At 29.3% G+C, this 25,369-nt stretch overlaps 2 protein-coding genes across 3 annotated transcripts; both read right to left on the reverse strand.

Annotated features, from left to right (window-relative positions):
• Positions 1–212: 212 nt before the first annotated feature.
• On the reverse strand, positions 213–16,818 carry LOC145259897 (uncharacterized). 2 transcript variants are annotated; one of them, XM_080117816.1, is made up of 16 exons: positions 16,509–16,816; positions 14,972–15,157; positions 13,801–13,974; positions 13,145–13,321; positions 11,535–11,711; positions 11,080–11,211; positions 10,038–10,223; positions 8,722–8,895; positions 8,321–8,497; positions 6,442–6,618; positions 5,962–6,108; positions 5,123–5,308; positions 3,831–4,004; positions 1,895–2,071; positions 820–996; positions 213–497 (listed from the first exon to the last, which is right to left on the reverse strand). In XM_080117816.1, exons 1-16 carry the CDS (start codon positions 16,702–16,704, stop codon positions 286–288), a joined length of 2,829 nt encoding a protein of 942 aa, XP_079973942.1. In that variant the 5' UTR covers positions 16,705–16,816; the 3' UTR covers positions 213–285. The 2 variants fall into 2 exon arrangements, with proteins under 2 accessions (XP_079973942.1, XP_079973952.1); XM_080117826.1 differs by lacking the exon at positions 8,321–8,497 and having other exon boundaries at positions 16,509–16,818.
• A 1,413-nt stretch (positions 16,819–18,231) lies between these two features.
• On the reverse strand, positions 18,232–20,455 carry LOC145259959 (uncharacterized). The gene is made up of 3 exons (XM_080117939.1): positions 20,201–20,455; positions 18,944–19,117; positions 18,232–18,487 (listed from the first exon to the last, which is right to left on the reverse strand). Exons 1-3 carry the CDS (start codon positions 20,355–20,357, stop codon positions 18,306–18,308), a joined length of 513 nt encoding a protein of 170 aa, XP_079974065.1. The 5' UTR covers positions 20,358–20,455; the 3' UTR covers positions 18,232–18,305.
• Between the last annotated feature and the right edge of the window lie 4,914 nt (positions 20,456–25,369).

Below are 25,369 nucleotides of genomic sequence, written 5' to 3' on the forward strand. Positions count from 1 at the left end.
TGGTTATATCGGTCAATCATTTCCGGATAATTCTGAAACAAAATAACAGTTATACAAGTTTCCAGAGAAGTTATAACAGTCTGAAAAGTTAGTAATGGATTCTGACTTCTCTATGAACGTATTTTTGTTCCAAAACCATCATTAAACGATATTATATATAAATAAATATATATATATATATATATATATATATATATATATATAGTTGTCTTTATTATGCACATGTAATTGAAAACATCCATAAAGTAACCTTAATGAATATTATAAAAACATCTTTTTAATGCTTTATTTGGCGAATATTAAAACGAAAAACAAAAATGTTAAATATGAATCATTCGAACCTCTTTCGTTGGGGTCACTAGACTGGGGTCCATATTTTATCTGGAAAACGTTTGATGTAGTTTCTCGGTGTATGGTGTAACCGACACCTACACGTCCTGCGTCGGATACGTCTGGTCTTTTAATAACGGATCGCGAAGTTTCAGGAATGATTAAACCTAATAACCAAAATAAATCGTTAATTAAAAACTATATGTCCCCTAGCAATATCAACTCATTAAAATCAAGCGTATGGTGCAAATAACAAAATGCATCGACCGTATCACGGATTTAACGATAGTTAGCAAATGTCATTATTTAAATACATGAGATTTTGGTTTTAATTTGTATAATTCAACAGTAAGCGTAATAATAATAAAAAAGTTATATGCATAGCTTTCATATAAACCAGCTTGCTGCATATAAATGGCAATAATAATTCCAATAGTAACATTTACAAAATTAAGCAAAGCTTTGCCGACAAATTGAAACCTAACTAACCTCCGGTTTGGTCGTATCCAACGAACTGTAAATGAGACCTAGCCTCTTGGATATCCTGCATAAGTTCAGAATGACCGGAACTGACACAGTCGTTTAACACTTTCTCAAGAATTTCGGGATCATTTTGTTTTTTGGCTTCGTCCAATTTCTCGCGAAGTATATCTGGTGTCATTTTTCCTGACAAGCAAAACACCAATAAAAATTGAAAAAAATACAAATCAATAATTTTACATATGTTTTATATATGTTATATGTTGAAATTCAATAAATAACCGAGATAAAAGCATTGAAAAGAGAAAGAGAAGTAGATTTTTGAAAATTTTTCATCATGAGATTACGACTGGAAAGATAGTGCAGGAACGTTTGAAATGAGTTAATCTTCCTTTAGAACAATGGAACAGATTCGACTAAAGATCTTATTTTAATGATAAATACTTCTTAGATTTTCTAAGTTCTTATAAAAGTGTATGCTTTGAAAACCTAGTTGATATATGAGAAGTGCCCAAAAAAGATTATCCACAATTTTTGGTGTAGTTTCATGATCTCATTTAACCGTTCTTTATTATAACTAGTAAAGTCATCTGTAAATAAGCACATAAGTAAACATAGTAATAATAAAAAATAGCAAAAATGTGAAAATAAATATGTAGTTATATTTATTTACTTATATAGAAACCTGCATCTAAAAAAAATCTCAGCATGAAAGAATTATCTCGTGCGAGTGAAACCCGCTTTTTCAAAGGCTATCAAAATAACTTGTTTAACCCATCATTTAAAAGAAAGATGCATTCATAAAATTGCACAAACGCCAGGCTCGTTATTTTGACGTTGCTTTAAATAATCTATCAAGTTTTTACATATTCATGATATTCCTACTAAACAGAATTTAAATGAAGAAATACCCATTAAAATATTCAATAAAAATCACAACGACTGTATGAAAACTAGAGCCATAAATATCGAGTATTATAAAGTTTTGCAACGAAGAAATGATTAAAGAAAAAGATACACAAAGATAGAAAGCCGTTTTCAAAGAAATAATAATCGAACGAAGTATATATCGTTATACACTGACCTCCGCGCCCAAATCCCATACTCTCCAAAGTGTCCCTGGCCTCACGTAGATCATGCGAAAGCTCCGGATAGCCAGCTTCCTCACAGTCAAGGATAGCCTTTTCCAAATGGGGACGACTCTTTTGTTTGATGGTGTCCCTAAGTTGCTCCGATATCTCTTTGGGAGATTTTACCGATGCTTATCAAATAAATAATGATTATATTAGAAATGAGATTACTCCGATTATATGTTTATATATATATATATATATATATATATATATATATATATATATATAAGAGTAGGTAGTAGTTTGCTTGAAGTATTGTTGGTAAAGAAATATATATATATATATATATATATATATATATATATATATATATATTTAAGCCAAAAACAATGCGGAGGAAGACCGGAAAAGATGAAGTAAAAAAGAAAAACGAACAGATGTAGACGAGTATATATATATATATATAGAGAGAGAGAGAGAGAGAGACAGACAGACAGACAGACAGATACACAGACGGCCAGCAGACAAAGACAGCTAGAGAGAGAGAGAGGGAGAGAGAGAGAGAGAGGGGGGGAAAGACAGACGAGAAAAGAGGAAGAGTAGGAAAGAGTTCCACGGAAATAATGGAAACTCAACTTGCAATAAAGAATAACAACTCATCGAGTATTCCACTATCACAACATTGCTGGAAAATCAGTTACATTCCGTATCTCTTGCCCTGCAGACTGATGTTTTAGTGTTTCCATGGTTTCGATGAAAGATAAGACTTAGACTTAGTGTCATTTGATATATATATATATATATATATATATATATATATATATATATATATATATATATATGTATATATATATAGAGAGAGATAGAGATAGATAGATAGGTAGATAGATAGATAGATAGATAGATAGATAATTCATGGAACATTTGAACATATGTAATTTATTTTGAACATTTGTAACATATGTAATTTATCAAATATATATAGTAATGAACTACGGTCTTTATAAATTAAATTTTTACACATGAAATGTTGATATTACGGTGTAATAAAAGCATCTAAAATGGTAGTCTCACAAATGTTCCGTGTATTTCCTCCAGAAATAATGATAATGTATCACTTGAACTATACACGTCAATTACCAATGTTTTACGCACATTAATTTATAACTGTTTTAAATGTGAATTTACACAGAAGTATCATCAAAACTAAATTAAAAAATAGCATAAATAAAGCAACCCGTTAACGAACTGCTTCGAGTTTCAATCTACAACAAAGAAATACTGAATGCATAAAAAGACGCCAATCTTGTTGTCTCATGGGATTTATATCCCGACAAAGGTTTGCAAATCTGGCTACGGATAGTACACAACAATGATTAGATACAATATTTTGTGACGTGGTATCCATTGCTTTCATTCTCTGTCTTGTTTCACTGAATTTTTGTACCATTTCATATTCAAATCCTATCAGGGCATTGCTGCATGTTGATTGCCCTTGTTATTTTATCAGGAGCAGCTGGATCAAAAGTGAGCAAGGGAATACGTATTGCTGTAAGATTGCTCTTTAATTTAATAGATATATTTATAAGCATATGATAACAGCATATGAATGTGTGTGAGTATCATAAATAATGAATGTACAAGTATATAGGTTTAAATAGATCTATTTTGTCAATGGATATAACAGTATTTACTTATATCTCAATGTTTGCAGTTGTAAGTAAAATTAGATGTCATGATATACTAGCATATTATATTCATGAATATAAATATATACATTCATTTATATATATAATATTTAAATAGGGATAGTTATGTGTAAAAATAACTTATATAATAATAGATAATCAATTTCGCATATGCATACAAATTCAGTTCTAGTTAAAGGACTTCAGCTACAATAGAAAAAGCAATAGCTAGCATCAAGTATAAATCCATGTTCCTAACCTCCTTTTCCGCCTTGCATTTTATCAAGAGCTTCTCTGGCTTGCTGAATGTCATCATCTAACTCTGGAAATCCCATTGCGACACATTCTTTAATGATGTCCCTTAGTATCTTTTTATCGTTGTAACGGACAGCCTCACTCAGTTGATCTCGGAAGGTTTCCGGAGAACGCGTGCCTGACAAACGAGTAGAGTTAATTCAAGTCAGCTATTCAATCAGAGAACAATTTATTTGCAGATAACATTATATTAATATCAATAATTATATCAATAATTATATATATATATATATATATATATATATATATATATATATATGACTTACTTTATCGAAAGATTTATTCAGTAGTTTAAAATTATAAAAGGTTTTTTTGAATTACCGTATTTGCCGAGATATGAGAAAGATAAAATTCACGGCGTTTAGAGCAAACGAAATGATAATTTTTACTTTCCAGGAATAATTTTTTCTTTCCTGGTCTATTTGTTGTATATCAACAACTTCACGGAAGCATTTAACATCGGGAGACAATACCTATTAACAACGACACCGGTCTCTATTTGATAAGATGCAAATTGCTATTCTACAGATATCTAAAGGTAAAATGTTTTAGTTGATGTCAGAATCGATAGGATTACTGTGTAAGCAACCACAGAAAATGCTACATGACTTGAAGTCAGCATGTCTGATCTAATAGCCACCAGTCTTATTTGTTTTGCCTGTCTTTCTTTGTTAATGTAAACTATAGAATTTTTTTAATGTTTTCTTTGTATCATAATAAATATATATATATGTGTGTGTGTGTGTGTGTGTGTGTGTGTGTGTGTGTGTGTGTGTGTGTGTGAGAGAGAGAGAAAGAGAGTGAGTGTGTGCGTACGTATGCATAACATATTAATATATCATACTTAAATAGCCACATTACGTTCTGGATAGTAATTTCATAAGGTAAACAATTTAGATACAGATAGCTCGGTCGGAAAGCGCATGAATTTGTAAAATCTTGTTAGGAAATATATAATTCGTTTACATCTCGGCAAATAAGGCAAGACTTCCAAAATCAATCTATTATGTAATGTATATATTGTAATTAACCTTTAAAATATATTAATCCGAATAATCAATCATTTTTAATAAGATATGACTTTCTGAACGTAAGCGTTCTTAACAAAATGTTGACTAAGAATAGTTGCTTATATTATGTATTTATGAATCCAGACAAAATGACTACTAATAAAAACAAATGAAAAATAAACTTTGAAAATAAATATCTCACAAAGAAATTAACTTATCAACAAACCTCCAAGACCACCTCCTAGTTCGTTCAAAACATCCCTGGCTTGACGTATTTCAAAACCTAGTTCTGGATATTGGGAGTTTTCACACTCATATATTAATTTATCCAATTTCTCCGGGTCATTTTCTTCTCTGGCCAATCGTAATTGCTCAAGAAGGATTTCTGGAGATTGAATTTCTTGTGAGGAATCTGAATAAACACACCAATGGCCACGTGACAGATACACATAAAATTATTTGAAATTTGTAAAAGTGAAAGATATTTTACAACTTCTTACATTCTTTTTATTAGAATAGGAACAAATAAAGTATTGAACAGCTTAACCTCGAATAATAGACTATTATTACTACACGTTGTTAATAATAATAATAATAATAATAATAATAATAATAATAATAATAATAATAATAATATCATCATCATTATCTATTGAATATAGGTGAGAATAATTTTCTTAATAACAAATAAAGACTGCAATATGGCAAAACTTTCAAGAGAATATTTTTTCTTGCAACCTAACAACTTAATGAGTACTTAAACAATTTTTTAAAAACTCATGTTATTTATTTAGAAATTGGAAGTAAATGAAAACTACCTTTCTAATATCAAATTTATATAATGAATACATTATCTTTTTAAACGTAGATAAATAAGACGAGTGTAAAAACATGTGACCGTCCCGCTGTCATTTTATCGGATATACATGACTAATAACAATAGTTTTCAGGAACACTGAAAAACTAAATTAATATTATCAAATATCATAAATATATTATAAATTATTATCATTATGTTATAAACTTCGAAAACCAAACAAAAAAAAACATATAAATGTTTCTAACCTGTTTGCTTGGATTCACTAGACTGGCGTGCGTATCTGCTCTGAAAGATATTTTCCGGTTGGATCGTGTCATCACCTACTATATGTTCAACGTTGAATGCATCTGGTTGTTCAATAACGATACGCGGAGAACCAGGTTTGATTAAACCTAATAATCAAAATGTACATTCATTATAAAATGTTGTCCTAAACGAAAATGTTCATAATGAGAGGCAGGTCTTCTGGCAGTTTGAATCACCTAACAAATTGATAACAGTTAGAATTCAATAATAATATAATTATTTTAGAAAAGATAATACTGAACTGTCCGGCAACGTATTATCATTTAATTTAGCTTAATTCAAAAGTAAGCAAAATAAAAAAATCTTAGAGAATATAAGTAATATCAGAGCCAGCATATTGCATATAGATGATAATGATTCCAATGATAAGGTTTATATAATCAAGCAAAGCTTTGCCGACAAATTGAAACCTAACTAACCTCCAGTGCGGTCGTATCCAGCGAACTGTAAATGAGACCTAGCCTCTTGGATATCTGGCGTTAGTTCCGAATGACCGGAACTGATACATTCGTTTAACACTTTCTCGAAGAATTCGGGATCATTTTGGTTCTTGGCAGTTTCTAGTTTCTCTCGGAGTATGTCTGGTGTCATTTTTCCTGACAACAAAACACCAATGAGGGTTGAAAAGATAACAATAGTTTATACAACGATACAAATAAGGAAACGCTAGAAGATCGATAAGATTAAATAGATTCAACAGATGAAAACAGTGAAATGGAAAGAGAAAGTTCGTTTGCACTGAAAAACTTTACATAATATGATTTCGAATCGCACATTTAAAAATATGTTAAAATAAACTAAGTGGACAGTAACAAGACGGAGCATAAAAGTCGGATTTTAACGATCGAACATAATAATTTTGCGAGAAATTGTTACCTAACCTTATGTGTGATCGGAATCAGACAACTGTAAATGAGACCTATTCTCTTGGATATCCAGCGTCAGTTGCGAATGACCGAAACAGATTCATTTGTGTAACATTTTTTGGAGGACTTCTGGATCAGTTTGTTTTTAGGCAGTTTCCAGTTTCTCTTGGAATCTGTTTTAACGACCAAATCCAATAGGGTCTAGTAATAAAATGTTACAATAAAAAGAGCGAATTTCTTTCATGCAGCGAAAACTGACAGTCTATATTCTACTGGAACAAAGGGAATTGTAAAACCTGTCAGTCAGTAAAATCCTTCCCTACATGGTAGAGTTCCCCAAATACTGGAGGGATTACTATTCTAATAGCTTCTTTCCTTAAACTGCTAACTTTCTCCTTTTTGTTTTCCTGATTGAAATAACATGCAGAAGTTTGAATGTAAGTAAAACAAGCATTTAACTGTACAACTCCCCATTTAGGATGCCCCCAATTCATAGTTGCTCATTACGTCTCAGTGGCGTTGTGCTTTGTTTTGCGTAAACAAAAAAATATGAATCTGAAGATAAAAGGTCTGTTACAACCTTCCACAATCCTCCTACTCTCGTTTCTAACTATAAATACCATACGCCCCTCTTTGCTCATGTTGGTCATATTTCCCCCGAGAACTGATTTGCTCATGTTGGTCATATTTCCCCCGGGAACTGAACCTATAATCCGAAAGTACTATCTTTTTGCTATTGTCTTCTGACAACGCAACGTTCAAATTTTCAGTGGCAAAGGTGACTTCAAAATCATATATAATTTTCTTTATCTAAGATATGGATTAGTAAAGTTCCGAGCATCAAATATACCCTTACCTATCAACTGGTTCATATATCAATAGTTCCAAAATGTTAAAATTGTCCGAACTCTTCAGTTTCTATTTATTACACCAAAGATGGAATTGGTCTTGAATGATATAATATTCAATCTGCATAGAACAGAATTAAATCAAATACAAATTTATAAAACTAGTATATTAGTGGTGTTTTCAACGGCGAGATCACACACATTGTCGTGCTTCTTTATTTGGTAATGTTGACACGAGTAACTAAATAAAACATTATGAAACTTAGAAGTAATTAAGTAAAACAATAACAAGCTTCCATAATTTTATATCAACATGTTAAGAGAAAAAGTCAACACCATAAAAGAGATTCAAATAACTCGTTCAAAATGCTATTTCAAAGCAAACTAACTTTTTGTGTTACCAAACCTGTTTTCAAATAAAACTAAAAAGATAAGCTGAATACTTGTTATCAAAAATTCGTTTAAATTTTGAAATAGCGGAAAGAATAGGTTCAGAAAAATAGTTAAGTAAAGACAGAAAGCGGTTTTGTTTCTGAATAATACATGAATATTAGGTTACTAAAATCTGATTATCGTATACTGACCTCCACGGCCAAATCCCATACTTTCCAGAGTGTCCCTGGCCCGACGTAGATCATGAGAAAGTTCCGGGTAACCAGCTTCCTCACAGTCAAGGATAGCCTTTTCCAAATGGGGACGGCTCTTTTGTTTGATGGTGTCTCTAAGTTGCTCCGATATATCTTTTGGAGATTTTTGCAATGCTAATCAAATAAATATTAATTAAATTTTATTTACGTTTTTATATAATATATTATATGAAATATTCTTATCAACAAAAGTACTAACATTTTGAGTAGAAATGTATGAGATTATTTACTTAAACAATATTATATCAATGAGCAATTTATCTGATTATTGGACATTAGGTGTGGGACCCGAAATAAAATTGCATAAGCTATAGTAACAAATGCGTAACATATCTAACCTCCTTTTCCGCCTTGAATTTTATCAAGAGCTTCTCTGGCTTGCTGAATGTCATCATCTAATTCTGGAAATCCCATCGCAACACATTCTTTGATGATGTCATTTAGTATCTTCTTATCGTTGTAACGGACAGCCTCACTCAGTTGATCACGGAAGATTTCCGGGGAGCGTGTTCCTGACAAGTGAGTAGAGTTTATTCAAGTTAGCTAATCGATACGTTCACAATGTGTTTGGAAATAACAATTATTTAGAAAAGTATCAATAAATTTCGATATGTCAGCTAATTGATCATTTCCTGATTTACTTATCGATGAATAATTATCTAAAGAAATATTTACATGGCAATTAAAACCCAAATTCTGAAACGAATTCCATACATTGCCGTATTTTCCAGGATATAAGTTCGTCAATAATATTCATTTGTATTTGTTAGACAAGTACATTTCGGAAGATGACTTAATTTAACCAAGAATCTATTCTTAGTTTTTATTTTTAACGGCATGTTTTATGCCAAATTACAATTATCTATTAAAAACGAGCTGCCGGATACAATTTATTGGAGATATGTACGCATTTACTCACAGGCTGAGGCAGTTTTAGGGATATTAAATATTAGAATTAATGCATAAATACTTTATATATATATATATATATATATATTATATATATATTATATATTATATATATATATATATATATATATATATATATATATATATATATATATATTGGGATTGAACTTAATATGTTTCCAACAATATTATAAATAAAGTATATATAGTAAAAAGTAATATATATTATTTTGAGTATGTATTGATGTATTGTTATAATCGTACTATACAACTTCTTGGGCAAAAAGATTCCCGTAAGATTCCAACTCAATATTTTTTAATAGATTTCCACGGTATTTAAAAAACTAATGGCGAAATTTTATCCTTAGAAATTTTAATTCTATTATATGTAACACATACCGCGGTAAGTACGGTAAGACATCGGTTATTTCAAGTAGATATTTTAAAAATAGTATGAACTTATTTTACTTAGAATAAACTAAGAGATGCTAACTATAATAATCTGAATTGAATTTCATATGACTTAATTATAAAGAGAACATATTCTTTATATCATTGCGAAAACGTTGTAAATTTGTTTTTAAATATATGTCGGAAAACAGAAAACATTATATTGATATAGAATAAGCATATTCATCTGATATTTTTTATGGCACACAGACATAATTATTAATTTTAGAAACTATTATTTACAAATAAAATGTTAAGCCAATAAGTCTTCAAAAACGTAAGTATATAAACAAACCTCCAATTCCACCACCTAGCTCGTTTAAAACATCCCTGGCTTGTCGTATTTCAATACCTAGTTCTGGATATTGGGAGTTTTCACACTCGTATATTATCTTGTCCAATTTCTCCGTGTCTCCTTCTTCTCTGGCCAATCTCAGTTGCTCAAGAAGCATATCTGGAGATTGCATTTCTTGTAGGTAATCTAAATAAACACAACAATGTCTAAATAATAGATCCACATATATTAGCAGAAAGTCTTAATATCTGCAGAAACTGAATAAATGCTAATCGCTTATAAATTGCTACCATTGTTAGAGCAAGTTTATTATTATAATTAGTAGTAGTATTAGTTATATACATAAAACTGTACACACAGGTACACACGCACACACACTAATATACACACACGTATACACACAGATACACACGTGCGCGCACACACATACACATACATACACACACATACACACACATATATTATAGTTATAATACACATTTAATAACACCTTTAGCGTATTATTAATAAACGGTCAATCTTAAGGCAATGCAATATTCCGAACTCTGTCGTTAGAATATTATATACATGTGCAGTATATATATATATATATATATATATATATATATGCTATCTATATACGAATATATATATACTACACACGCACGCACATATGTATGTGTGTGTCTGATGCTATTTATTGTCTTTCACTTGTATGTCTCCACAATAAGAAAGTAGCAGTAAAAGTTTAAAATATAAAATATAGTCATCCGATGATATATACATATATATATATATGTGTGTGTGTGTGTGTGTTTTAATACTTTACATGTATATACATGCATGTATGCATGTATCCTATGTAGGTGTAGAATATATATATATATATATATATATATATACATATATATATATATATATATCATTTGTTACTTTACTTATAATACAAAGGTAGAAAATATCTAATATATAAAAATAAAATATAAAACACTTAATACAATTTTAAAAAGTGTTTGTGAAATTCTAAAAATGAAACCAAATGAAAGCATGATTTTTTCCTAACCTCTTTGATTTGGTTCACTAGACGTAGGCTTATGTCTGCTCTTGAAGACGTTTGCGACAGTTTCCGGTTGGATTTTGTACTCATCAGTCACACGTCCAGTATGGAGCCGAGTAGAATCGGGCATGATTAAACCTAATAACCAAAATGTATCTTCATTTTAAAACTGTACACGTGAGAATGTATTTATGAAAATTAAATCTTAATATTTACTGATTGTCCAAATCACACGATAAATCGATAATAGTTCGAATTATATAAAATGTAATATTATCTTTTTTAAAAGCAAAATATCTTCATATAATTTGAATTATTCTAAGATAAGCAAAACAAAAAAGAATTTAAAATGCGTGTAATTTAAGCCAGCTTAATGTTTATAAATTACAATAACAAAAAATTCCTTTGTGAAATTCACATTACTAAGCAAAGCTTTGGTGGCAGCTTTAAATAAAACTAACCTCCAGTGTGGTCGTAACGAGCCAACTGCAAATGAGACCTAGCCTCTTCAATATCCGGCGTAAGTTCTGAATGACCGGAACTAACACATTCGTTTAAAATTTTCTCGAGAACTTCGGGATCATTTTGTTGTTTGGCTTTATCCAATTTTTCGCGGAGTATTTTTGGTGTCATTTTACCTGACAAGCAAAACACCAATAAATATTAAACACATTATAGAATAACCATTTGGGCAATCTAATAAATAAGAAACGTAAAAGAACCCAGATTCAATAAACAGCAGAGGTGAAAGCATTGGAACGGGGAGCGTGTGTTGTCAACGTTGGATTTTGTACCATTAATTTTAGACGAACTCACTGAAATATGATCAAGCATCGTTTAAAACAAGATATTCATTTTCCAAGAGAAATATTAATATTACTTATAGATTTCCTTTAAATTTTGCCCTGGACTCTTTATATTGAGATGAAACATTTTCCTTCTTTATATGTCTATTAGTGCAATAAATCACTGTATTTTCAACTTCTAATCTAACCATATGAAACATAAATTGTAACGATGTCGTTACGAAAATCCTTTATCCGGTCTATATATGCCTCTGCACACACAATGCAGACGAGAGACGTTCGCTGAGAGTTTTAAAAGGGTTTATTTAAAGACAATCTCACGCGGAAGAAAGAGACAAAGAGAGATTAAAATCTTGTTAACTAATTAAATACTACAATAAGAGACACAGAGGTGGAAACTTTTCACCTTTGACGCATTTAGATTTTTAAACGTATTAATACAGCATATTTTTTCGTGTTTACTTCAATCGGACTCCTCACGGAACTCTTTTAAAACCTTTGTTTCTTTGTTAACCGTGATCCCATGACGTCAGGCGCCATGACAGTTGATGTCTTCTCTACTTTAACTTGCATGACATCTTTCCCTGTCTCTTTCGTGGGAACGCGTTTATTTCATAAACTTTGTTCCACTTCAATCTGCACTAACTGCGCCAATGTCTAAATTAATACGAGCTCATTTATTCGCTACTTTACATGAGATAGCGCATAATGTAACAAAATAATTTCATTATGATAAAATATCGAAAACAAAAGAGAATAAGACAAAATGTGAGTTTTAAGTGCGAGAACAAAGATGTAGTTATATTTATTCCTAGATAAACATCCAGGCGAATCACCATGAAAATAATACCTCCGCGATATTCCAATATTTTAAAATAAAATATAAATTGCTAAAAATACATTTTAAAAAATAATGTATTGAATAAGTTCGTTTAAAAGCCCTTTCAAAGGATATTTAAAATATTCAAGATATTATATTCAATAAAATATTGAAGATATTATAAAAATACTATCAATACGAAAACGTCTTTAAACGATTAAATGAAAATGAAAATGTGAAATAAAATAAGAACATAAAATTCTATTGGAATTATTTTAAGACAACAATACTTAGAATACAAGCGGTATTGAAAGAAAGGAATACAAGCGGTATTGAAAGAAAGGAATAGAGTCAGAATAGAGCCAAGCATAAATCAAAAGCAGGTGTGTTTCAACATGATAAATGTCATAATGATCTAAGGAGTCTGTAATTGTCACACACTAACCTCCACGCCCAAATCCCATGCTCTCCAAAGCATCTCTGGCCTGACGGAGATCATGAGAAAGTTCCGGATAACCAGCCTCCTCGCAGTCAAGGATAGCCTTTTCCAAATGAGGACGACTCTTTTGTTTGATAGTGCTTCTAAGTTGCTCCGATATCTCTTTGGGGGACTTTACCAATTCTAATCGAATAAATATTGATTGAATTAGATATGAGAATTATAATCGAATATATGAATATATGATATGTGTGTCTGTAATATATTTTAAAGAATCTAGCAAATATATAATGAATGCAATGGTTTTTACATGATAATGCGTAAAGGTTATATATGTCTTTGTATATCTGCATATACATAGATGTATATATTAACAATCAGTATGCCATTATTTGTAATGTTTTATGTTAAGTAAGATTCCAAATTTTCATGATATATAGGTGTGGGAGAGAAAGTATGTGTGTGTGTATCTATGTATTTCTATGTTTATATTCACATCTTTAATAAATCTAAATAGATGATGATATATATTTACCAAGTAATACTTTATAAAGTCATATGAGTCATAAAATTTCTTCACATATGGTTGATAGATTATAGTTGCAAAATTCAAAACGAAATCGAGAAAGCGATAGCATCAAGTATGAATCTATGTTTCTAACCTCCTTTTCCGCCTTGCATTTTATCAAGAGCTTCTCTAGCTTGCTGAATGTCATCATCTAATTCTGGAAATCCCATTGAGACACATTCTTTAATTATGTCACTTAGTATCTTCTTATCGTTGTAACGGATAGCCTCACTCAGTTGATCTCGGAAAATTTCAGGTGAACGTGTGCCTAACAATTGAGTAAAGTTAATTCAAGTCAAATAATCGATCATTCAAAATTTGCTTGTAAATAACGATAATTATCAATAAATATTGATATTACTTGCATAAAATAAATATTTAAGGATTAATACAAATCGGTAAGCAAAGAAAGTAACATCAAAAGTGTCTATTGATTAGCGTATTTCCCAGATATATGAAATTTTGCTCGTAAAATACATCCAAATTTGTACACGAAACAATTTGAAAGGACATGATATTAATATTCCAGTAATCAATAATTCGCTTTTATTGTATTTCAAAACATGTGCTTTTTATACGAAGGTATATTACGTATTAAAAACAATTTGCGGTAAACAATTAACTGGGTAGAAATTTCCCATAGGGTTTGAACTAAAACATTTTATATAGATTGCAAATATATGAGTCAAGAACATCACGAACAATTATCGTTCTTTATAAGAAAATAGACTAGTTCTAATGCTTCCTAAGGATTTTACATAAAAATACCAATCTAAATCTTTCTCTCTCTCTCTCTCTCTCTATATATATATATATATATATATATATATATATATATATATATATATATAGTACTTTATAAATATTAATTAAGAAAATAGGATCACACTGTTTTAAAATTGAAACAAATCATTTCTGAAAATACAATTGGACATTAATAATTAATATATTATATGAAGTATATATTACAAAGATATATGCGGTATGCGGTTGTATTATTTTTGTAAATATATGATTTCCCCTTCAAAGAAGATGCTAGGTAGTTACTTATTAATATCAAATTTTGAATGTAATAATTGTTTAAAGTAGTATTACTATCAAGGAGAAAACGCTTTAAATATGTGTCTACACACAGAAAACATTTGAAAGGTAATATGATAAACCCACCTAATTAATTCATTTATTAAATCCGAGAAAAAACTATGGATAAAATTAACTATTTAAAAGGATGAAATTCAGAATAAAAAATCCCCGTATAAACAGACCTCCAAATCCACATCCTAGCTCGTTCAAAACATCCCTGGATTGTCGTATTTCAAAACCTAGTTCTGGATATTGGGAATTTTCACACTCGTATATTAACTCGTCCAATTTCTCTGGGTCTCTTTCTTCTCTGGCCAATCTCAATTGGTCAATAAGCATTTCTGGAGATTGCATTTCTTGCAGGAAATCTGAATAAACATGACATTATAAACTCGTATAATGTATAGAAATTGAAGAAATACCGGTCGTTTGTAAATTTAACAAAACCTGAAAATAAGTTTTTCCTATGTTGATGATGATGATAATAATAATAATAATAATAATAATAATAATAATAATAATAATAGAACAAGAAGAAAAAAGTGATACTAATATTTAATATATCTATATCTATCTTTACAAATATATATCTATATCTATCGAAAATATATATATACATATAATATATATATATATATATATATATATATATATATATATATATATATATATATATATATATATATGAAGATCTGTTACGATTAAATAAAGACTAAAATATGAGACGCTTCTTCACAGAGTATAAGTATTTCCTACATAAAGGATTTAAAAGAGTATCAATATGTCAATACAACAATACTTAACTATGTTTCTGAGATTATTTTTTTAGATGAGTTTTGATAATTTTAATTATTCTGATTATGCGAACTACTGTTTCACTCATATTGTTTTGTGAGTTGTATCAAGTATTTCTGTTCGAAATTCCACACAACTTATCGAGTTCGATAGAAAGATCATCTTGTTCGACAAGATACATGTGAATAAAGTCTGGAGTTACATAGGCCGACAGGTTCTGCGAACAAAACTGAAGACAGAAGCGTAGTTCGAATAATCCAAAGTATACAAATACTTACTTAACTAACCAATATTGGAATAATTGATATTAAATAAAAAGGAAACGCACACGCGTACACACACACACACACACACACATATCTATATATACATATATATGTATATATATAGATAAATATATACATATAGATTGATATATAGATATATACAAATGTACATATATATGGTTATACATATATATATACATAGATGTATATATATATATGTATATATATATATATATATTATACTAAAGCAGTGACATCTGTTATATAAGTTTATTATACTAAGTCAGTTACTGAAAGAATGTAACGGAAAACAGTAGGTAGAGCAATATAAATATATATATGTATGTATATATATATGTATATATATATGTGTATATACATATATAAATATATATACATTTATATTCATTTAACGTAGATTTGCAAACACTTATGTGTATATATATTTATGCATAAATAGCTTTATATTAATAGATACGTATATATATATATATATATATATATATATATGCGTGTGTGTGTGTGTGTGTGTACTATACTAAGAATATGTATAATTGATGGAAAATGACAAAACAAATGTAAGTGCACGTTACACTGTTTCAAAACAGTTTTATAAATGCTAAAAATTAAACCAAATGAAAGTGTGAGTGTGTCTAACCTTTTTGACTGTGTTCACTAGCTGTAGGTCTATATCTGCTTTGGAAGACATTTGAGACGGTTTCCGGGTGGATTATGTAATCACCAACCACATGTCCAGCATCAGATACCCCTTCTTTTTGTGTAGGGGAGAGCGAAGAACCAAGGGTGATTAAACCTAATAACCAAAATATGTGTTTATTATAAAATATGTTCATGTAATGATATTTTTAATGAAAATCAGATGTGTGCGTTTTGTGATTTGCTTTTACACAAAATGAGCAAAATAATACAGATTTGGAAATATGTTGAACATAAGCTAGCTTAATGTGTATAAATCTCAATAGTTAATTTATTGAACAAATTAACATAATAAAGCAAAGCTGTTTCGGCTACTTGAAACCAAACTAACCTCCGGTGTGATCGTAACCAGCCGACTGTAAATAAGACCTAGCTTCTTCGATGTCCGGTGTCAGTTCCGAATGACCAGAACTGACACATTCGCTTAACACTTTCTCTAGAACTTCGGGATCATTTTGGTTTTTGGCTTTATCCAATTTCTCGCGGAGTATTTCTGGTGTAATTTTTCCTGACAAGCAAAACACCAATCAATATTTAAAACATAGCAAAACAATCCATCTAGAAAACGTCAAGAAAGAGTTCAGATCCAATGAATAGAAGATATTTCAACATTGAAACAAGAAAAGTGTGTATGATTTTAAAAAATAACTTTACATCAGTAGTTTTCGTCTTTGATCTACCTTTTTGAAAAATGGGAAAGCAACGTACAGAGGTTTTAATTTTCTAATAAAAATATATTGACAATGGACTAAAAGTATGAAACCTCGTGTAAAAACATTGCTTTATATCTGAACTTTACTAATAAATTTAAACTTTCTTAACATTTCGTTCAGCTTAATCGATACGAAACTGGAAATATTCAACTATATTAAACTAGCATGTTACTCTCATATCGGAAAGTTATGCGATTGAGAAGACATCATCAATTATATATATATATATATATATATATATATATATATATATATATTCTATATATATATATATTCTATATATATATATTCTATATATATATATATTCTATATTTTAATATATATATATATATTCTAGAACGTAAGAAATGGTATCGTCGGTTTCAAATCAATAATTTCAATTATATTTAATTTTCTTATTATTTTTTGATAATAGAATACAATGCATGGTTTTACTCCCCCCCACATACACAATATATATATATATGTGTTTGTGTGTGTGTGTGTGCGTGCGTGCGTGTGTGTGTGTGTGTGTGTGTGTGTGTGTGTGTGTGTGTGTGTGTGTGTGTGTGTGTGTGTGTGTGTGTGTGTGTGTGTGTGTGTGATGGTTTCATTGACACGGGTAAGTTGTTATTGTCTAGAATATAGCTGTAAAGATAATTTTACAGCGTCTCACAGAATGAAAGCATTTCGAAAAATAAAACAGTCAATGAGGACCGCTATTATTGTCCGGTGATTTTTCTCAAGTGACCTTTTTGAGAAAAGTATCATGTTTACGGGAACTGTCTATATGAATATATTAGCATTATGGTTATATAGTATTATTTAAATACGACTTAATTACCGATGACTGAGATTACATGTTTATCTGTATCCGTGGTGCTTTTTATTAAGAGATGATGGTAAAATAAAAAGTTAGAATTGCATAAAATAGACGCATGAAAATAATAGAGTTATTAGAAGTGATATATTTAGAATAAGTGAATAGATTCAGAAAAAGGTGTGATAGATAAAAAGCAGAATTTTTACACTTAAATGCCAGACACTAACCTCCACGCCCAAATCCCATACTCTCCAGAGTGTCTCTCGCTTGACGGAGATCATGAGAAAGTTCCGGATAACCAGCTTCCTCACAGTCAAGGATAGCCTTTTCCAAATGGGGCCGGCTTTTTTGTTTGATGGTGCTTCTAAGTTGCTCCGAGATCTCTTTGGGAGATTTTATTGACGCTAGTTAATAAATATTCATTTAATGACAAATGTTATTATTTAATAAATATAAATATCTCGTGAAATACAGTTTGATATGTAATACATATCTATATGAATACATATCGCATTTATATGTATTATTTCTATTAAGCACCTTAAAAGAATACGCGACATTAAATAATATACAATATAGTACATGTATGCTTACATATAACTATACAAGCAATCCGCATACACACAGGATTTAATAATTCCACAATGTTTGATATAGGCGAAGATTTAGAATCTTATAAAAACTGTATGTATATATACTTGATTACACTTATATGTACATATATACATTTGACATTATTCTTAAATAACTTTCTATTATAATAACTGAATTGACAGCATATATAATTAATGGATTATAGCTTCAAAATTTGAAATATATTGCTACAATAATAGAATGAAATTTTAATCCATGTTTCTAACCTCCTTTTCCGCCTTGCATTTTATCAAGAGCTTCTCTGGCTTGCTGAATATCATCGTCTAATTCTGGAAATCCCATTGCGACACATTCTTTAATGATGTCATTCAGTATCTTCTTATCGTTGTAACGGACAGCCTCAGTCAGTTGATCACGTAGGATTTCTGGAGAACGCGTGCCTGGTAATCGAGTAAAGTTTATGAAAGTCAGCTATTCACAAGAGGATAAATAAATTTATGTTTATGTTTAACTATCGGAAAAATTACCAAATTAATGTATGCATTTAAGTATTTCCGGAATATAAGAAGTTCCTTTATAAAACCCGACCAATTCCGTACAAGAATAATTGCATTATATATATATATATATATATATATATATATATATATATATATATATATATATATATATATATATATATATATATACAAGCAATAATTTGTTCTTTTGTCTGTTTGTCTAGATTACAGCATTTCTACGTCTATTTTATTTGATATGAAAATATAGTACGATTGAAAAGCGTTATGGCATTCAATTAATTGAATAAAACGTGATATTTCCTTTACGTTTCAAGTTCATAAACTCAATCGTACTATGCAATTACTTGAATATAAAACTGTTCAGAAAATTCGGATACATCATCTTTGATCATCGAATAGACGGTCACTGTATTTCTCAAGCTAATGACGGAGACATTTTTCTTGAATGGAAAATTTAAATTGTGTTACATGCTTCATTTTAAATCTCGGAAAATTCATCGATGTCTTATTTCAAATATGCACGAAAATATTGTCTCTCATTAATATATGAAATTCGTTATTGAAGGAAGTTATTCCTAGAAAACTCAGTTGTATATTACTTTCTGTAAAAGACAACATTACTTAAGCAGGAGGTTAATTTTGTTTGATTTATTTTTAAATCAGTCACACTTATTACTGAAAACTAATATAAAAGAAATATAATTAAAACATAAGAATTCTACAAGCAATATATGCTAACATTGATTATATTTAACTTACTATATACTAATCAGAATAATATATAAGTATAAATTGGAAACTAGAAGATAAAGCTATACAATTTAAAGTAAAGAACATTGTGTGTTATCCTAAAATGTTCTCTGGTGATATTTATATAAGTAGAGGGATAAACTTGTCCATCTTATTTCATTACATTATGGCACAATTATTAATTACAGAAGTTACTTAAAAATAACATTTCTAAATAAATTGCTTCGAAATAACTTAACAGTATCAACACACCTCCAAGTCCACTTCCTAACTCGTTCAAAACATCCCTCGCTTGGCGTGTTTCAAAACCTAGTTCTGGATATTGGTAATTTTCACACTCGTATATTAAGCTGTCCAATTTCTCCGGGTCTCTTTCTTCTTTGGCCAATCTCAATTGATTAAGAAGCATTTCTGGAGATTTGACTTCTTGCAATGGATCTGTTGAAACACAACAATGACCAAGTGATAGATTCACATAAAATAATATAATACCTCAATATTCAAAGTAGCTGGTAAAAACGACCAATATATTAAGAATTTTAAGGCATTTTACTATAAATCAAATAGTGAACAATCTGATAGCAAATAAAGCCTTGAAAACTGTAAACATTGTTATCACAAGCTATAATACTACTAATAACTCTAATCATATACACACATATATTATTCCTAATTATATCTGTATATATATATATATATATATATATATATATATATATATATATATATATATATATATGCTTTAATGGGTGTATATACATTTCTGTATGTACAGAGTAACACATGAAAACAGAATGAAGTAAAAAATAAGATATCAATAAAATTGGATCCATACTAATATAAAAGTGTTTATCCTTTTTTGTAAAATTGAAATGACGTATTAAGAGCAAAAACAAGCAGTATAAAGCAATGTGTTTCAAACCTTTTTGAATCGGTTCATAAGACTGGGGTACGTAACTGCTCTGGAAGACGTTTGAGACGGTTTCCGGGTGGATGGTGAAATCGCTAGTCATACGTCCAGTATCGGATACTTCTGGTCTTTTAATAACGGAGCGCGCAGTACCAAGAGTGATTAAACCTAATAACCAAAATATATCTCCATTATAAAGTTATGCCCGAGAAATATATATTAACTGATGCCACAAATTAACTAATAAGACAATAATAGTTCGAATTGAGTAACAACTGTTAACTTTTTATAATGGTAAATAATTCCATTGCTCACAATAATATTTTCAAATAATTTGTGTTTATTCAAATATAAGCAAATTACCAAACACTTTATGAATGTCTATTATATAAGCCAGCTCAGTGCATGTAAAGAGCAATAATAAATCTATTAAATAAATTGACATAAGCGAAGCTACTTGAAATCAAACAAACCTGCGTTACGGTTGTAATCAACCAACTGCAAATGAGACCTAGCCTCTTCGATATCTGGTGTAAGTTCTGTATGACCAGAACTGATACATTCGTTTAAGACTTTCTCAAGGACTTCAGAATCGTTTTGTTTTTTCGCTGTGTCCAGTTTCCCGCGGAGTATGTCTGGTGTTATTTTTCCTGACAAGAAAAATATCAATGGAAATCGAAATCAAGTCAATAATTTACACTTGCCGAAAATAGAAAGAAGCTTTTTCCGATCCAATAAATGGTACAGATATAAGCATTGAAATGAATAGAGCAGAAAGGTATGCAGAGAAGAATTTGAACATCACACTTTATGACGAGCATAGTGAAAACTAACAAATCAAGGTTTAAATAAGATTTACCTTTCTCTAACAAACGATGGCGAATCAAAGATTAGATGTTCTATAAGGTTTGCCATATACAAATTCTTCAAGCTCAGTTGTTTCAATAAATTTGACTTATTACAACTTATTACGCTTACTGTTAATCATGTTAATCTATTGGTTTCTGATATATCACCAAAATTTAACAACATTGACCTTAATCAGTATTAAAATTGGGTAATCATTTAAAAATACCAGGTGCTGTATGTATGAGGCGTCTTCATAGCCCGGCATTGTGTCTAGCCTTGAAATTGCCCTTGACACTAGCTGCAAGCAATAGCGATCCAGCAGAGATCGGATTGAATATTACCCAATCCATACTTCATAATAGACTTTTTATGCAAGCACCTTTCAGGCGGTGTCCATTGTCTCTTGTGACTTAATAGAGGCTATCTTTCTTGGGTTACCGTCAATACTTCAAAAGTATAATTCTATTGTTCTGATAAAGTTTACAATTTTTTATAATCATTTAAGCAGGACACAATTTAAAAATGAATAAAAAAACTGAGATATGAAAGTCATAATTATATTGAATTATTTATTTTACTATATTTCATGGAGATACGTATTAGAGAATTTAATATTTAACCTCTAGAAGACTGCTGCTTAAAACTGATTATCATAACACGTTTATCCGTTGCGCCATGTGCACTTATTTTTATATTCCCGAGTTCGACAAAACGTACCCGAATAAGGTAGGAAGTTACATCGGCTGAGACTATGTGAGAATAACATCCAAGATGAAAAAAATCATTAACCATGCAAACAACATTCGGATATTGGACATGTCCGTTTCAAAACAATATACATTTTATATACATGAGAAATATTCTCTGACAATATTTCCAAAATAAATACAATTAAATAAATAACGAGCAAGGAGAGATTTAATTGAATAACATATTTCATAAAATATTGTACATTATCTGATTTAGACAAGAATACTAAACGAGGCAAATTAAGCGTGTTAAAAAATAATCAGATTATAAAAGCTAAGCCACGATGAAAAGATGTTGATTCATCAGAATAGTAAACTAAGGATATATATATATATATATATATATATATATATATATATATATATATATATATATATATATATTGGCATACACTGACCTCCACGCCCAAATCCCATACTCTCCAGAGTGTCTCTCGCCTGACGGAGGTCATGAGAAAGTTCCGGATAGCCGGCTTCCTCACAGTCAAGGATAGCTTTCTCTAAATGAGGACGACTCTTTTGTTTGGCTGTGCTTCTAAGTTGTTCCGAAATCTCTTTGGGAGATTTTATCGATGCTAATCAAAAGAATACAAATTTATTAACTAATATCAGTGAATGAATATATATATTTTTGATACGTGATAATACATTAAAAGGATTATATTTAAAAGACATATATTATTATATATTTAAAACATTTTATGATATATGCAATTAATATTATTATTATTGCATCATAATCAATGAGATAGATGTAATCAATCATATGAAGTGCAACGTTATATGAACACTTTTTAATAATACATGTATATATATATCGTTAAAGTATATAACTATACAGGTCAACATATATATATATATATATATATATATATATATATATATACAAAATATATATTATATATACGCATATAAGTAATTATAGATTATACACACATACATACATACATGCATACATCTCTCTCTATATAAGTATATATATATATATATGTGTGTGTGTGTGTGTGTGTGTGTAGTATTAGGTCGTTATACATGAAATATCCTGTAATTCTTCACGAGTATATTTATATGACTTCTTTTAATTTAGTTTAAACACTATTGTTCAGAATAATCCATATATATATATATATATATATATATATATATATATATATATATATATATGAAATAAGTGTTCTCCTGCATTATATGTATGTTTGCATACGTTTATATTTATAATCTCTACAAGAGTATTTTTCCATCTCACAAAGATTAAAGTTGTTATTAATGTAATATCGTATGACATATATATATATATATATATATATATATATATATATATATATACATACATACGAATGAAATTTAAAGACATATAATGATGAAATTATTCATTGAATATATGTATATATCTATTTATATGTGTTTGTATTTATTAGATGTTTACAAGTATATATTAATATAGTAGCTTCTACATGTGAATACAAAATAATAATGAGGTATATGTATATATACATATGTCTACAATAATAATCGATATAACAGTATCTGTTTGATGTAGTTCATAAATGATGTATTAAAACTACATCATACGTGTATATGCATATTTATGTATTATTATATCTTATATCTGTATGTAATATATGTAAGTGTATATATTGATATATCTACATTTAAACAATACTTTATTATATTAAATCATAAAATTACTTCGTATATTATTATCCGTATATATATATATATATATATATATATATATATATATATATATATTGATACGTATAAAATTTAGATGCATATAATGATGAATTATATCTCATATGAAATTAATAATTAAATGTTTTTATTAAATTACATTTTTAAGCTTGAAACAAAATTGCAAAAGCGATAGCATTAAGTATGAATCCATGTTCCTAACCTCCTTTTCCGCCTTGCATTTTATCAAGAGCTTCTCTGGCTTGCTGAATGTCATCATCTAATTCTGGAAATCCCATTGCGACACATTCTTTAATGATGTCACTTAGTATCTTCTTATCGTTGTAACAGACAGCCTCACTTAGTTGATCACGTAAGATTTCCGGGGAGCGCGTTCCTGACAAGTGAGTAGAGTTTAATCACGTCAAATAATGAATACGTTTGCAGTATATTTTGTAAATAAAAGATAATTATCTAGAATTGAACAATAAATTATGTTCCTATTTACAATGCCTCCAAAGGGTCGTTTTTTAATGTGGAGAAAAGGGACAAAAATAAAAATTGCCTCAGTCTCTAAAAATTTCTCCTCCACTGACAGAGAACCAGAAATTGAAGTTCAGCATCTGAAGAACAGATACTACACTTTGATCTTGATGTTAATTGACTTATTAATTGACCATATACAATTACTTTCTAATTAATTATCGAGAAATTAAAAAAGTTATTATGAACCATCATATTTTCTTATCATAATTTCTTAACTTTACAACCATCATGAACGTTTTTAAGAATTTTCATGTTTACATTCAAGCAATGATGACCGCTTATACTAGTTAGGAGTCGGATAAACAAAGTCGAATAGACAGAATATGACCAACGTTCCACATTTTTCTCAACACTTTTGATGACCTTGTCCCTACTTTAATAAAATATACATTTTATATTTTTTCCGATGATTCAAAGTGTAATATATCTTCTTATATTATACTTTATCTGTTTTCGGTTTATGAAAAAGAAATCTTTCTAAACTGGAGCAGTTTTTATTTATGTTTTTAACTCTTTTGTGTAGACTGGATTTTCATTACATTAAAAACTTACACGATTTCTAACTCTATCCTCGTGGGAGACAAGTAAATAGAAACATACGCCATAACCTCACTTTGCATATTTTTCTATTTTAATAAATATGTAAGGAAAAAGCGTTCATCAGATTGTACATAATAAATAATAATAAAATCT

This window comes from Euprymna scolopes, chromosome 3 (genome assembly GCF_053919585.1).
Source record: "Euprymna scolopes isolate OS-2025 chromosome 3, ASM5391958v1, whole genome shotgun sequence".
Taxonomy (NCBI): Eukaryota; Metazoa; Mollusca; class Cephalopoda; order Sepiida; family Sepiolidae; genus Euprymna; species Euprymna scolopes.

What these genes read in the sequence shown, in the direction of transcription:
- LOC145259959 (XM_080117939.1), bottom strand. Translation starts at nt 20,357, where the DNA reads ATGCTTCTTAATCAATTGAGATTGGCCAAAGAAGAAAGAGACCCGGAG. An exon ending in GTTAGGAAGTGGACTTGGAG is followed by an intron (nt 19,118 to 20,200) that starts GTGTGTTGATAC and finishes CTCGATTACCAG; the next exon opens with GCACGCGTTCTCCAGAAATC. An exon ending in AATGCAAGGCGGAAAAGGAG is followed by an intron (nt 18,488 to 18,943) that starts GTTAGAAACATG and finishes TTTATTAACTAG; the next exon opens with CGTCAATAAAATCTCCCAAA.
- LOC145259897 (XM_080117816.1), bottom strand. Translation starts at nt 16,704, where the DNA reads ATGAACATATTTTATAATAAACACATATTTTGGTTATTAGGTTTAATC. An exon ending in TAGTGAACCAAATCAAAGAG is followed by an intron (nt 10,224 to 11,079) that starts GTTAGGAAAAAA and finishes GTGTTTATTTAG; the next exon opens with ATTACCTACAAGAAATGCAA. An exon ending in TAGTGAATCCAAGCAAACAG is followed by an intron (nt 5,309 to 5,961) that starts GTTAGAAACATT and finishes GTGTTTATTCAG; the next exon opens with ATTCCTCACAAGAAATTCAA.